Source organism: Gastrolobium bilobum, unplaced genomic scaffold (genome assembly GCF_033153095.1).
Source record: "Gastrolobium bilobum isolate Gb01-03AN ecotype WA unplaced genomic scaffold, APGP_CSIRO_Gbil_v1 utg70919, whole genome shotgun sequence".
NCBI classification, from domain to species: domain Eukaryota; kingdom Viridiplantae; phylum Streptophyta; class Magnoliopsida; order Fabales; family Fabaceae; genus Gastrolobium; species Gastrolobium bilobum.
The window spans coordinates 6,678-23,325 of record NW_026899490.1 but is presented as its reverse complement, the minus strand read 5'-3'; the positions used below and the strand labels follow the sequence as shown (position 1 = coordinate 23,325).

The 16,648-nt window shown below is 34.6% G+C and overlaps 1 protein-coding gene across 1 annotated transcript; it reads left to right on the top strand.

The window, feature by feature from the left end:
- Positions 1-10,066: 10,066 nt before the first annotated feature.
- Positions 10,067-15,463, top strand: LOC133290641 (telomere repeat-binding factor 4-like). The gene is made up of 6 exons (XM_061488755.1): positions 10,067-10,389; positions 10,499-10,695; positions 12,351-12,435; positions 13,202-13,285; positions 14,827-15,121; positions 15,220-15,463. Exons 1-6 carry the CDS (start codon positions 10,240-10,242, stop codon positions 15,249-15,251), a joined length of 843 nt encoding a protein of 280 aa, XP_061344739.1. The 5' UTR covers positions 10,067-10,239; the 3' UTR covers positions 15,252-15,463.
- Positions 15,464-16,648: the final 1,185 nt, after the last annotated feature.

Below are 16,648 nucleotides of genomic sequence, written 5' to 3'. Positions count from 1 at the left end.
TTCATACTAGTCTAATTTGGGTCATTTCTTTACAGAGTTGGGTCAAATTGGTCTGACAAGAAATTATACATATAATTTTTGTACTCGAATTGATATATTGATACTCTCAAATCTCAAATCTAAATAATATATTTGGTTAATTAATAAGATCTCATTTCCGTTAAGCTACTACTAATCTATCATCCCGAGTTTGTAAAATCCTGTCAAATGGAAGCTCTATCTTTTCATATCAATGTCTTGTCAAAATCTTGACATTATATCATGCTCAATATAATTATTATAAATTTAGATAAAAAATTCAATGCAAAAAATTAAAATTAAAATTATTATTATTATTATCTTATTGCAAACGATTCAAAATTTGATTTTTATTTTATTTTTTAATTTAAAGTATTAAATCTTCGTTAATAGTTTACTTACACGAAAATAAAATGTTGATATCTGAGACAAAGTTAATATTTTTGTGAGGAGAGTTATATCAAACATATTTAACATGAAAAGACTTTTCGAGTTTCTTTCTTATCCTTTCACTTTCTTTTATATTTTTCCTTTTATTTCTTACAGATAAATTTTGCATGACAATAAAGATTATATGATTTACAATTTTACACTAAACTTTTTAATAATGAAAAGGATTGCGTAAAAATTTAATTCATTTTATGAGGGCCATCAAGAAAATATATAAATGAGTGCATGAAAAAAATTAAAAAGTTTAGAGGACCATGATAAATCCATGTCCCCTTTCCTCCAGTTAATATTTTATTACAAAATTCAAAAAATCGAAAATTTTAATTTATACAAAACAAGTCAAAATTATATTTTACGAAAATAGTTCCTCGATATGTTTTCTAAGTAATATCACTGAGTGATTGTATAAAGAAAATTTATTTGTCTTAAATGCTAAATCAATTCCTAGATATTTTTTTTATATACATATTACATGCAGTGTGATTGGTGTTGCCGTACGGGCAATTTTTTCGCAAGGCAAATTTTATGCTTCACCGATATTATATTTTTGTGAAGTTAGGAAGTAGTTTAAATATTCTAATATGGAATAATATTAGAAGCAATGCTATTAAAATCGGTTCGATTGAGGTACCGGGTCATTGGGTCACTGGTTCAACCAGTGAGTCTTTGGTTCAACTGCATGACTCGGTAATTATATACAATTTTATAATTTACATTAAAAAATTATAAACATACTCAAATATCTAAAAAAATGATAAAAATTTCAAATATTTTAATACAAAAAATAACAAATCACATATTATTATCAAATAAAAAATCATACAAAAATATAATGATCGTGATATGGGGCTTTAGGTTCAGAAAATGACATCTCTAACTATAAATTAATTCAAAATTTTCTGCATAATACATAATTGAGATAATATTAATGTTGTAGGTACATAACTTATGTAAGTCAATAAGCAAAAAATATTTAAATATATCTATTATGATTATTTTTTAAATTTGGAATTTTTTTGGGACCGGGTCGGGTCACCAGTTTTTATGAAAATTGGTCGGGTCAGACGGGGTCGCACCAGTTCTGATGCATGGCCAACCTGTTATTTAAACCGGACCAGTTATATGATCGATTTATCGATTCCCCGATCGGTCCGATTTTAATAACTATAATTAAAAGTCAATAAGTCATAAAGGGCCAAATAAAATAACAATTCAGCATAAGCTAAAGGCCCAAACTAAATACTTAATCAATAAGAAATATCTTAGATATGGATACACACAATCCCGCAAAGACATTCTCTCAAGCAAACAACAAGATTCTAATTGGTATAATAAATGTCTTCATCAGCTAATTACTGAATGAAAAGGACAAGCTTTCAGCTAAGCGTTAGCAACATAGACCACTAAAATATAATTTTTGAATACTAGAAAAATGTAATTGATAGGAAAATGATTGGAAAGTGAGTTTGGTAGGAAAGTTCAAAAAAAGTTGTTTGGTACCGTAAAATATTAGTAGGGAAATTGAGTTAAATATGCTGAGTGTATGTTTGATTGAAAATAAAAATTTAATAGAGAAATGGATGGAATTTATGAAAGTAACCTTTTTATAAAATTTTGAACCATTACAACATATAAAAAGAGGGGTATTAATATCATTGTATTCACCCACTTTTTCATTTCTCCAGATTTTGACAAGAAATACCACATCTGTAGAAGCATTTCTTCACATTGAATTTATCCAATTTTAACATGCTTTTGTACTTAGATAGCAAAGTGTGTTTGATGGCTAAAAGTAATGAAATCCTTCAACCAAATGAGGAGAATGGAGATTGCTACATGCACTTAGATGGGAAAATTTTAAGAAGACTTGAATCAAACACTACCTAAAAGACATCTCGCGTGAAATGTAGGCAAGTAAACCCATCTAAACTGTCTAATTAGAGACCATGTCAATCATGCCACCATATTAAGAGGTATGTTCAGTTTATCTAAAAAAAAAAAAGATATGTTGAGTGATAGATCCAAAAAATTTTATTTATGTCTGCATACTTAGTGATGGGTGAGGGGTTCGAGGACAACGGCTCCAAGTTTATTTTATTTTTTTAAGAAAATTTTGAATGCATTAAGAAAAATATAAACAAGAAAATAAAACTCTAACTTAAAACAAAAAAATAGTAATCAAGAATCAAATTATTTGTACATAATATAAATAATTATAATATGTACTCAATTTAAACCATTTCAAAAAAGTTATAGTGTGACCAAAATCTCATCAAATGACTTGTACAGAGTATGTAAAAGTGTTGTAGGAAAGCCAAAAGACCTATCAAGATCCTGGGATGAGGCCTAGTACAAGGAAAAATGATAAGTATTATTAAGATTTGACTAGGGTATTGGAATACTCATTCTTCAAGCAATTTTATTTGGATTTGACTAGAGCAAGAGTTCGGCGAATATAATTGTAAAGATAACATTTAATACTCATTGTTTTAGACCCACACTTCCTTACACTTACATATCATGCTGGGAATTTTTTTTTTCCCCAAAAATTTGTATATGCACTTGTAGACAATGGCACAAGTGTAGATTTGCCGATGGATATGTTGAGCCAACAAATAGGTTATGTCATATATTATAAGGGGAATAAAAGAATAATGTTGCATGAACCAAAAAAATGATCCTGCAGACACATTCAAAGGATGGAGGCGGTATGTTTTGGTTTCTCTTTTATTATTCACTTTCTCTCACTTCTTTAAATGTGTCTGTAGGACCATTTTTTGTTTTATGTAACATTATTCTTCGATTCCCCATATTATGAATAGAGAGGTCAAGACCTAAGTTCATTCATTTTTTTTAATATACTTAAACTCATTAAGTAGACTAAGTTTAAATGTGATTAGACCCAATGAGATTCCAATTATATTGATGTTATTTTAGTTCATCTATATAGTTTCACTATATATACAAAGGAAAATCAACTTGTTATATTATTGTAGGAAAATTACTATTCATACATGCAAAGACATTGAAAATGGAAATTGTGTTTTTATTTATTTATTTAATGTTTTAGTGGATCCCACCATGATTTTCTATCTACAGGTATGAATAGTAATTTTTCTGCAGCATGACAAGTTAATTTTCCATATACAAAAAAGAAAAAAAGTTGTACTCTTCCTCTTTTTAGATGCTATCTTATATTTTCTTTTTAAAAAAACATTTTTTCTAAATAATTCTCTGTTATTTTATGCGTTTAGTACCAATTTATATAAAGATAAAAATAAAGAAAGTTGAAATTAATATTTTGTTTAAAGTCAATCGGCAAAAAACAGCAAAATAAAAATTTAATATATCAACAATATTAATATTAACAACGTATTTATTATAAACCAGTTAGATGGTCGGTAATCGATTAACCCAAATAAAAAGATTGAGAAAAAAAAAGGAAAAGAATAATTAAATAAAATATTAAAAAGAAAATTACAAAAAAAACATAACAAGAAAGATAAATAAGAAAAAAAAGTGGAAAAATTAAAATAAATAAAAAATAAAAAAAGATCAATAAAATGGAAAGATAAATTAGAGACAAAAATAAATAGATGAAGGAAAATGTACAGGAAAATGACTAGATAGGATCATTTGAAAATATAGAAAGAAGAAATATCCATCTTTTCACGGTGTTAATAGCTTTCATCAAATTCGTCTTAAGACATAACAATTGCCAATTGGCAATTTATTTCTTACTCCATTAACTCTTATTTTATTATTTTTCTGCAAATAAATTTTGATCAATTTATTCTCCTCTTTGTGTTAAATTCTTTGTAACAATTTTTTGTTCTCACAAGAGCATATATTTAAATCAGTGCTCTCTTATCTTTTAAGCACTATTTTACTTTTACTTTTCGTTGAATATCTACACATCTTTTTTAATATCATTATTTTTGCTACTCTCATTTTATGGCTTTTTGACCCTTATGACCCTTAATTAATAACTAATTACCAAATTGCCCTTCATTCAAAACTATTTCGAAAATTTACCCTCCCCAACAAACATAACACCAATCTGCCTCTGTTTGACCGTTGACCACGAAGCCTACCCGGGTACACCATTACCTACCCGGGTAATTTTTGAAACTTTTTATCTACCCCAGTATGTAGGGGTGTACCCGGGTAGAGTTCTTGAATCTGAGAAAATGGTTGAATTATTTACCCGGGTATGGAGCAGTGTACCCGGGTAAACATCGACGGTAGGGTTTTAAAATACCCCAGCAGCCCCATTTCGAAAACCCACAAAAGGGGTACCCGAGTAGAGCTGCTGGAGGAGTGTCTTCTTGAGCGATTTCAGGCATAATCTTGCACCAATTCGTCTTGTTTCTGATCATCATTCGCGGACCTTGCAACCTCTCTGCCTTCTACCGATTGAAATCGATCAAAGGTGCATTTTTTTCCAGTTTTTTCAATTATGTCATGATTTCTGTTCTGATTCATTGTATTTTCGTTTATATCATTTGATTCTGTCCGAATTGTTTTATCAATTTGTATGTCATACGCTTACCTTAACCCTGAATCTAACCCTAACCCTAACCTTAACCCTAACATGTATCTAATTTCTGATTTTGGTTATTTTTTCAGTTTAATAGTGTGACACAATGACCTCTCGACGCGTTTCAAAGCTGCCAGTGACCCATTCCGAGAGAAGAACCAAGAGTCGTCACGATGGGTCGTCATCCTCTCAGCCCCAGGCTGCTTCGAGTCAGGCTCCGGACTTGACGTTCGGATATTTGTTTGAGGATGACATACCTTCACACGAGAAGTTCGTGAAGTTTTTCATGACCCGGAAGATCTGCGAACCGAAATCACTGGATTCGGCATTCTTCAACCTAGAGCGTTTTGACATTGTGCCGCTTCTTGAGCAGACACATTTACTTCACCTGGCGGAGATGCGGTGCCCATACTCGGAGGTTATGGTAAGAGCCTTCTACCAGAACCTTGGCTACTCGCAAGGCGAGCTGACTTCCCGTGTCTGCGGGATTGATATCATCATGACTGCTCCTATCTGGACGGAGCTACTGGGGTTCGATTTTGATGGTGTCACAGGAGCAGCACTATATGATGGAGACAGCCATCATATATTTGGTGATTATAACCGGGAGACCATTGTTACAGAGACTAGGAGGGCAGACGCTGAGCCCGGTCATTTTGCTCATTATCCTGTTAGCAACTTGTCAGTTTCTGCTCGCATTCTTCATTATGTGGTGACACATATTATTTTCCAGCGCCTGCATAATCACTCAAAGGTGCTGGAAGGGGACTTTGTCATCCTGTGGGCCCTCCTTCACAGTCAGCAGGTGAACTGGAGGCATTACATATGCATACTGATGTGGAAGGCAGCCAAGTCAAAGAAGGCTGAATTGCCTTTTGCATTTCTGGTGCAGAAGATTCTGCATAGATTTGGAGTGCCTATGGCAACAGAGACCTTGAAGACCGCCAGAGGCTGGAATGCTATATTTGGTGAGAGGCTCCTGAAGCAGTGTGGGATCCTACCGAACAGAGCGGGTATCTGGACGTGGAAGAAGGCACCAGAACCACCTGAGATCCCATTCCACCACGATGCTGAGATGGAGGATGCACCTGCAGGTGATGTGTTGGTCTTTATGAGTTTATGCAATTTTGTGTTGTTTATTTTTTAATGTGGTATTTATAAGATGTGTTTTTCATGGTTTATGATGTAGGCCTTGATGATGATGACGATGATGATGGCGTTGCTGAGGTTGATGTCAGACCGACACGTCCCACCCGCAGTCGGCGACCACCAGCTCCTCCTGAGGGTGGATGGACACTTGATCATGTCATGGCATCCATATATGATCTGACTACTGACTTTAGAGGATATAGACAGAGCACGAGCAAGTGGCGGAAGGGTCACATGCTTTCACATACCCCAAAGCAAAATTATTTACTCACCTGGAGGAACAACAGCAAAGGCAATAGGGAGCAGAAATCCATCTCCATCCTGAGATGTTGCAATCAATAGAGTACCTCTGTACTTCCCATACAGATGAGTGCCGTCAATTTGAATTATAGGCTTGCAGTGTTTGAATGCTTCGATGCATTGGTGAAATGTCCAAAAAACCCTTTGAAATACGGCCCTGTCTGTATAAACCCGACGTTCATCAAAACATTTATTTGTATCAAGCTTGAACACAGAACCCACATTCACCTCCGTCATATACTTCAGCCAATTTGGCAAGAATCTGTACGATTTCTCCCAGTCACCAAACAACTTAACGATGGCCTTCATTTTTGCCTTCCAGGCTTTCCTGTACGTTATGTTGTATCCATATGTTCCCTGTATCCTCTCCTGTATCAGAGCTGGTCTTGTGGATGGATCTTCCTTTAACATATCTGGAAAAAAAAATAACTTTACCATATTCTCAATTAATCTGAATCATTAAATACACAGTAGAATACATACTCATTATAGCCGCACAAATGACATTTGAATCCAATTGTCTATGATCCTGTGCTAGGCCTTGATTTAGGCATGTGTGACCTTGACCCCATTTACGGACCACCCAATTAGCTCCCTTCTTCGGCTTAATTGCCCTCATATACCAGGGACAACCATCAGCATGGTTTTTACACTTCATAACAAATCTTGACTCGTCGCTTTTTTCAACTATGGCTGTCCTGCGCCCCTTCATACAATGTATCTTCACAGCATGTTGCAATTCTGGTTTGGACCCAAATTCTTGTTGCACAAATAACGGATCTCCTAACTTCCAACCTCCGTGCAAGTCATCATCGCCATATAGGATCTCCAACTCGTCATTAGGGTGCGCCCAGTTAATGAATGAATAATGTTGGCTTTCATTCCAGAATGGCTCCTCAGACCCTGCATCTAAAGATCAACTCTCATTTGTCTGAATGAATACCACCACAAATAATAAATTGTCTAAAGCAAATGTTCAAATTTAATAACTTACCACTACTGACTGGGTCGACATGAAGTGGTGACAAGGCTGGGGTACCGAGACTTACGGCGCTCATGTCAGCCTCAAAATTACCGTCCACGTCAGTGTCTGACGAATCACCTTCTGGAATAGCACTTTCAGGTTCTCCCTCATCTTCGCTGTCCACATAGTCCCCGTCTTCATCCTCTTCATCCTCATCCAATGCTACCTGAGGAGGTGCAGAAGATCGTACAACTGTATCTTCTTGACCGGTACAGTGTGTAGTAGTGGTTGTATGCACCGGTAAAGATGAAGATTGTCCAACATCAACTTCAACATATATCTCAATATATTTTAATACTTTCCATTCAACAAACGCATCTGTTACGAACTCCACATCTTCATCATCATTTATATCGTTTCCAATGTAGTATATTGTATCCATATCCACTACAGTCTCTAACCTGGCTATCATGCGGTGGATGGAATGTATGCCTTCTGACCCCATTTTTTGAAGAATTCTCTCCTTCAGTTCATTGCATGTAGTGCCCACTTTGATTTTCATCGTTTTTGTTTTTCCTTCAAATCGGACACCATTCGGACCTTCAAAATGCCTCCCATTGTAGTAAATAACTATAGGAACCATGTTTGGACTTGAACTCATCTTTCACACAAAAATTAGATCTAGGTTTTGGGTTTGGAGGTTGGTTCGGATTTTTGAGCACAAAATGGGAGTGTGGAGATGTAATCTCAATGTCCCACCAAGATTCAGCTTTCTGAAATGATGAGATAAAATATGTGTGATGTTTCGGATTAGAGAGGGTAAGAGAGAGAGATTTGGAGTTTCAAAAACCCTATACCTCGCAACAATGGCCGAAACCCATACATATTGGGGTTTCTGGACGCGATTTACCCGGGTACACTGATCCATACCCGGGTAAATAATTCAACCATTTTCCCAGATTCAAGAACTCTACCCGGGTACACCCCTACATACTCGGGTAGATAAATTTTTTTCAAAAATTACCCGGGTAGGTAATGGTGTACCCGGGTAGGCTTCGTGGTCAACGGTCAAACAGGGGCAGATTGGTGTTATGTTTGTTAGGGAGGGTAAATTTTCGAAATAGTTTTGAATGAAGGACAATTTGATAATTAATTATTAATTAAGGGTCATAAGGGTCAAAAAGCCCCCATTTTATATTTGCACACTTGTGTGTTATGGCCAACATTCAACTTTGTATAATACTGGATGCTTTATAGTTATTCTATAAAACTTTTCTTTTAGTCTCAAAGTAATTTTACAATAACATAAAAATGATGATGCACTGCATCATTCTTTCCAATTTGCTCGGATGATAGCTTACATTCTCATAAATTTATCTACTTTTTGCAAAACAAATCATAAATATTAAAAAATAATTTTCTCGAATACCTCTTGTCGAAACAATTGCATTGAATTTTGATCTCTATCTCTTACCTGAATAAATTCATATTTTTTATACTCAATCTTATTGCAAAATAATATAAATCCTTTAAACTGTAATGTGCTTCTTCACACTTTTAGTTTTTTATGATAGTTAACACCTTATTATGTCCAAAAGTGCCATGTCCGTATATGTAGATTTGAAAAAATAATTTGTTTCCAAAAAAAATAATTTAATTTAATAATTTGATTAATGAATCACCTATTAAAGGAAAGAATCATAATATAAATATAATGCAGTAGTTAAATGCAATTTAGCTAAATTTTTATAAATAATTAATAAATAAAGAATAATATAATTAAGAGCAGAAAGATTAACTTACACTGTATTAGATATATTTAAGTCTTATATTAATTGTTAATTATTAATTAGTGATTTTATTTATATTTATCGACTTTAATTTATTAATAAAATACTAAATGTAAGTGAGATCATAATAAATATAAATCTTATTAAATATACAAGTTGATCTCCCTCAATTAATAATAACAATTATCAATTTCAAACTATTGAATATTTGCTATTTATGATTTTTTTCATCGCAGAGTTTAAGGAGTGTTTGGGGACAGTGACCAAAGTGCCACGCTTGAACAAAAAAATTACCAGACTGCCACGCCAATAGTAAATTTTGCTAAAATGCCATGCAGCATAATTCGCTACACAGTGTAGCAAATTATACATGCAAGTAATTCGTTACACAGTGTAGCGAAATATGACACGTCAGAATGCACAGAACCAAAAAATGCCACATGTCAAATTTTGAGAAATTCGCTACATAGGGTAGTGAATTTCTCAAAATTTGACATGTGGCATTTTTGGTTCTGACGTGACATACTTTGTTACACTGTGTAGCGAATTACTTGCATGCATAATTCGCTAAACTGTGTAGCGAATTATGCCGCATGACATTTTGGCAAAATTTACTGTTGGCGTGGCAGTCTGGTAATTTTTTTGTCCAAACGTGGCAAAATGATCACTGTTTCGAGTGTTTGGTAAGAAAATCTCGATTTTTAAAAATATAATCTTTACCATCAGTTTACAATAATATCTGAAAATTAAAAATTTAAAAAAATTTAATTTCTCGAAATCCTAAGAATAGTGCCTACCAAACGCGATAAGTTGGAAAAGGAAGGAAGATATTGCAAAATAGCTAATTAAATTGAATCCAAAAAATGTACCAAAAAAAAAAAAAATTGAATCCAAAAAAATTTAAATTGTCATTGAAAAGTAACTCCCGATTGAATTGAATTTGGAAACGCAACGCAACGCATGGACCATGGTTGATATATATTGGGTTCTAATTCTATGTTGAAAAGTTGAATCGAAGCAGAGCAGAAATGGGAAATCAGAAGCAAAAGTGGACGGCGGATGAAGAAGACGCGTTGCATCGCGGCGTGCAGAAGCACGGTGCTGGCAAGTGGAAGAACATCCTCAAAGATCCCGAGTTCGCCCCTTTCCTCACTAGCCGTTCCAACATCGACCTTAAGGTCAGGATTTTTCAATCTAGGGTTAGGGTTAATGTTAATGTTAGGGTTAGGTTTAGGTTTTTTTTTTTTTTTTTTAAAAATCCAAAATAAAATCGTTATGATTGTTCAGGATAAATGGCGAAATTTAAGTGTTGGCAATGGTCAAGGATCTAAAGATAAGTCTAGGACTCCCAAGATCAAAGCAATAGTTCCAGTTCCTGTTCCAGTTCCTGCTCCTGCTCCAACTCCAGCTCCAGTTGCCGCTCCACAAAATGCTGCTCCTGCTCCTCAAACTCAAACTGATCATCCTTCTCAAAGTCCTCCTCGGTATAAACCTCTTTTCCCTCTCTATGCAATATTACCATTGAGTATTAAATGTGTGTGCGCCCATTCTACATGGTTTGTGTAAAAACAGAATTTTTTTTATTTTTTTGGATTTCTCGCCCCTTGTAATTCTATAGGTTCCTTATGGACTAATCCGGAGTTTGGGGCGTCTATAATTAAGGCTTTAAATTCTTCCAAAAGATGGTACTGCTCTCAAAGATGGTACTAGGAAGGATTGAATACATGCTTTTACCCCACCTGCTCAGCTCCCATTTGCCAACTGATCTATCATCATTTGGTTAAAAACCGAAATTTTGTTACTGGGTAAGAAGGATTACAGGATTGTGTATTTATTTCAAAAACTTAGCACAATCACCAAAATGTAAATAATTCCTCCCTCTATTGCATACAAAAACTTGGAAGAATTTACACGCTGAGCAGTGAGCACCAAAGAGATGCCATGAATACAATCATATCCCATACCCGTAACAACTTTAATTAGAGATGTATTTTCCTTAAAAATCCTGAATTTCCACACAATTGAAGTACAATGATAGTTTTGCATCATGAATTCCACACAATTTTGATAGGATAAATTACCAATTATTGTATTTTATGATGGAGAGATCTGTTTTTAACATGGTGTCGTGATGCTGTGGAATATGATGTTATTGAACTACATAATTATCAATCTTGGATAGTGACGCATAGCAGCTGACCCCGAAAATGCTATAGTGGGATAGCGTGGTATAGCCGCTATAGTGGTGGGATAATGTGGTATAGCGATAGCCGCTATAGTGAACATGTAAATGGTATACTAAATTATATTTCACATATATAAAAGCTCAAAAATAAAAAAATTCAAACATGAAAGCCGGAACACAAATTCATTGAAATACAACCACTGTCAAATACTAACAAAATTCAAGGAACATAAGAGAAAGGAACTAAATAGTAAATACTGTCAAATACTAGGGGCCTTGCTGCAACTGAGTTGAAGAGAGGAGTGGGTTGAGGGAGAGAGCACTGGGTCGAAGGAGGGAGCGAACCCTCAATAGCTTTCCGTAAAACTGCTGCAAGTGTGATGGTCTTGCCTGAAAGCTGAGAGACAAAGAGCACTGAGTCAAAAAGAGGAGTGGGTTGAAAGAGGCTGTGGGTGACAGAGATAGAGCTTGATCGGGTTCACAACAGTAATATATCAGTGTTGTCATAAAAAGGAGTTGAAATTCAATTGAGCACTGAGTCAAAGAGAGGAGTGGGCTGAGAGGCTGTGTGTGAGAGAGATAGCTTTGGATAGGGTTCACAACATAAAAAAAGAGTTCGAAAGTCGATTTTGCCCCCTTATATTGGCATTGGACAAAACACTCAGTGGTGCAAATATGGGATTTGCACCCTGTTCACTGTAGCAGTGCGATCACGGCCATAACTCTAAATCGTCGCGTTACATAGCATTGGTCGCAGAGGGGGGCCACTATGCACCGTGACGGTGTAAATAGCATGTGCGTTACATCATTTCTAGTTGATTATCATAAGTTATTATATGTTATAAATTAGAGGTAGTCCTTTAATATGATATATCTTTCTTTTTTTTTATTATTTGTCCTGTCAATTAAGACCATATCATGAGGGTTTGATTGTACTCTCGTTATTTTTATCAGGTACAATGCAATGATTTTTGAAGCTCTATCATCAATCAAGGATACTAATGGTTCTGACATAAATGCCATTGTTAGTTTCATCGAGGTCAGACTTTTTTTTTGGGTTATATTTTTCCTATATATTGGTAACACGCTATCACTATTTTGTAGATTCATTGAATGCCCTGTTTATGAGATTACATAACATAAAGATTTTACAAATCAAATTGTGCTTAAAGATCTTGGGTGGATTTATTGCGGTTCAATTAGATTCTATGACTCACCAGTGCTGTCTTGCAAGAGAGTAATAAACATTTTTTTATATGAGGATAAATGATCCTTATAACACAAGACACATTTGTGAATATTAGAATAGATATAATCATATCTAATCATATCTATTCTAACAGTGAATTTAAATATCATTTTGCCATCTGTATTTTACATTCGAGAATTTAGATCAATTCCTAAACTTAAAGGATGTTCCGGGATTTTGACCCTGTGCAAATTATTTTCATTTTATTATGATATTTCGAATTAATATGCTCAATTTCTTAGTTTCTTACAATTACAGTTTTTCTTTTTCATTCCAGTTGTGAAAATAAAAATCTTCTGCCCTATAGACAGATATTATTGGTTAGTTATGGTCATTTTGTCATGCATTTCAGTCAAAATCAAAACAATTGAGTTTGTGTTACAATTTCCTCCTTTCGGTGCTCAGGCCCTGGACTTTTTTTTGGGGGTGGAAATGTAGTTTACAATGTTGCATCTATTGTGCATAAATGCGTATTAATCTTTTAACTACTAGGGTATTTTCTAGTTTGCTTTTATTTTATACTTTACAAGGAATAATGAGTCATATAATACTGCAGCAAAAACACAAGGTTCCTCATAATTTCAGAAGGGCATTAGGTACAAGGTTGAGAAGGCTTGTTAGTCAAGGGAAACTTGAAAAGGTAAATTAGTCCTCTATGATGCTTTTATAGAAATATGTGTTAATAGCTATTTTATTATTTTAACCTTGAAGCTTTTCCTTATGTATAATATATATCTGCATTCCTTTACGTACTGATTCCCATTTTTTAATAAATATGGCATTGCTGCACCATAAAAGAAACTTTTCAGTCCTTTTAGCTTTTATCCTTGAAGCATGTTACTTGGTTGACTAGGGCCACTAGGCTTTAATACTTGCTTGACATGGAATTATGAAATCATTTCTTTTTCTGAAGAGTAAGCTCCCCCTTCCCACATTGACCGTTGTGGACCATTTTTCAAATTTTTTTCTTGATTTGAGCATGGGTGAAAATTATTTACCATTTTGGTGTTTTGAGAGGGATTGATGATTTGGGCGTCGCTCTTTTACATTAAAAAAATCCTGCAGAGTGCCACGTGACCCAACTAGCATGTTCCACCTTATTGGTCCGTATGACATGCTGATGTCCTTTTGCAAGATACTGGTCTTCTCTTCTCTGAGGAATCCCTGAAGACAACACAGCCTCTCTCTCTCTCTCAATCTAATCTCTTCTCGTACATATGTTTTTTTCCTCCTCAAATTTGTTCCCACTCCTCTGTTCCCTCCAACATCACCCCTATTTTCACCAAACTTCTCATGTTTTACTGCTAATTTTGCCATTGGTTTTTTCCACACAAAGTACTTGTGATCTGACATGTCCTCTTCTTTGGCACAACTCCCTTGATTTCCTTCTCGGAAACCCACTACTCAGAATCACAAGCTGTTCGAATAACGGAGATGAGGTAATCTCATAAATTTTATTTAGCTATTGCCCGCCTCCTCCCTCCCCCTTCTCTTCTCTGCCTTCAAGTTTTGATTATTGTTTTGAGTTATTGCAACTGTAAGCAAGCTCGAGTGTGTATTCATAGGTCTGCTTGGTACCCAGTCGGGAAAGTTGAGATATGGTATCATTGGATGGGAATGGGTTCACTGCAGCGTGCCATGGGGACCAATGAGTGGAAGGTGCTGAGGCTGCAATGCCTTCCACCTCATTGGGCCATGTGGCGCTCTACAGATTTTTTTTAATGTAAAAGAGAGGTGCCCATAGCATCAGCATCTCTACAAACACCACAACGGTAAATATTTTCCATCCACACAATTTTTTCTCTCCAAAATCGGTCAATAACTGTCAATATCCCCTTCCCCCTTCCCCCTTCCCCCTTATTTTTTTGCTAGACATGCCACTATTGAAGAGCTATTTTGTATTAGTAATGATACTGTGCTTTGCTTTTCTTAATTTTGTAGCTTCTATGAGGGGCATGTCTTATCCTCCTTTTCTTTGTACTCCTTTTCGTCAAAAGGATAAAGAAGAAATCTTTTATTCCAAAGAAAATTGTCGCTGCCCACAGGCTATACACCTATCTTTCCTTGGAGACTCTGCACACATGGCACATATGCTAAAATTTCATATATTTAAGCTGAATGATCTTGAAACTTGTTTTCTTGATTCTACATGGATTTCCCAACTATTTACATCCCTTGCAGGTACAGAATTGTTACAAGATAAAAAAGGACACCCCAACGGGGACGAAATTAACTGCACCAAAATCACCTGCTCCAAAACAAGAGGATGTCTGGCCTCGGCAATCACCAGCCTCTAGTTTATTGACATCTATAGAGACAATAAAGGATGCCGCTGATACTGCAGCCTACAGAGTTGCTGATGCGGAGAACAAATCATTTTTGGCCGCTGAGGCAGTGAAGGAGGTGGAAAGAATCTCAAGGCTGGCTGAAGATACTGATTCAATGTTACAGCTCGTGAAAGAGATTTATGAGAAATGTACTGCAGATAAGCAACCCCATCTACTCATTAATAAATTTCGAACCATAATTTAGTAAGTAAAATGACCATTGTTCTTTTGGGTTTATTGATGGCAGGTTCGCGTGGTGAAATTGTCCTCTTGGCTTAAGTTGGTAAACGCGTAAGGCCGATAAATCATAAATAGATTAGTGTAGTTTGGTTTCAATGGGTATATTTGTCGATCCAGTGAAAACTATTTTAATATTCATACCCCCCCAACCCACCAAAACTTGATTTTGGTACTAGTTAGTATTTTTGTGAATATTCATAAACTTGATTTTGGTGCTAGTTAATAGTCATATCCATCAAAACTTTCTTTCATTTGGTTATCACTAAAAGATAAAATTATCTCGTTTGATGTATACTTTCTTACGGCTAAACTGGAGGCTGTCTTATATTCCTATAGTAGGATTTACTTGTATCTGTAAGGAGCAGCAGCCAGAGGCAATGATGAATATTTCGTTTCTGTTACCTGTCGTGCGAAAGACAGGAGAAAATGAGAATCTTTCTATATCTTAGCAATTCAGCCTAATAATTTGAAAGTATCAATTATTTTTAAGGCATTAAATTTATTGTGATCATAAAAAAAAAAAAAAAAAAAACCTTGTTTCTGCATTTACATTTTGTGATGAACTTTCTAATTGTGGCCATATATAACCAACATTCTTCAAAATTACCACTGTTATTAAAGTCCAGGAGCGTATGACAATATGAATTACTCAAAAAAAAAAAAAAAATGATAAAATTAACATGCATTTAATCATAAGCTACTTAACAATCAATATGAATAAAAATTGCAAAAGAGATTGCTGGGAGTCTGCAAAAGAGTTTTTAGTCTTCCTTTAATTCTACCAGTTGTGGCATCTCTGACACTCCAGCATTGCCTACTTGGTAGTTTGCAAAATATGTTTTTCAAGTAAGGTAAAGCAAAATTTAAGGTCTGATCGTGGTTCGAATGTTATGCGACCATATAGTGTCCATACCAAAATTAAATTCAGTTATTTGGAGTTTTGGACTAGTAGAACACCAGCAGCAGCTCTGATGGCGTCATTCCTTGCTTCATTCGATAGCTGTGGAGATAATATTGAAGTTTGGAGAATTGGTATAGTAGAAAGCTAAGTTGTCAATCATTTATTAAATGTTAATTTCAAAATAAATATTTAAAATCTATGAAAAATAACCTTTTTTTTTTTGGTAATCTGAAAAATAACCTTTTATTAATTAAGAGGGGGTCTATTGGATTTGAATTTTAAAAGATTTTTTTGAGATAAAAAATCTTATAGATTTTAAAAGACTATTTAAATTGAAGGGATTTTAAAGACTTTTTTAAAAGAATTTTTTTACAATTAAGATTTCATAAATTGGATTTTAAAAGATTTTAATAGAATCTATAAGATTTGAAAGGACAATATGGATTTATAAGATTTTTAAAAATCATATGAATTTTTAACAAACATTCAAAATTGCAAGAGTCAATAAAAAAAATTAACAAAGAAATGCAATGAT

What these genes read in the sequence shown, in the direction of transcription:
- LOC133290641 (XM_061488755.1), top strand. Translation starts at nt 10,240, where the DNA reads ATGGGAAATCAGAAGCAAAAGTGGACGGCGGATGAAGAAGACGCGTTG. An exon ending in GTTCCAACATCGACCTTAAG is followed by an intron (nt 10,390 to 10,498) that starts GTCAGGATTTTT and finishes ATGATTGTTCAG; the next exon opens with GATAAATGGCGAAATTTAAG. An exon ending in GTCAAGGGAAACTTGAAAAG is followed by an intron (nt 13,286 to 14,826) that starts GTAAATTAGTCC and finishes CATCCCTTGCAG; the next exon opens with GTACAGAATTGTTACAAGAT.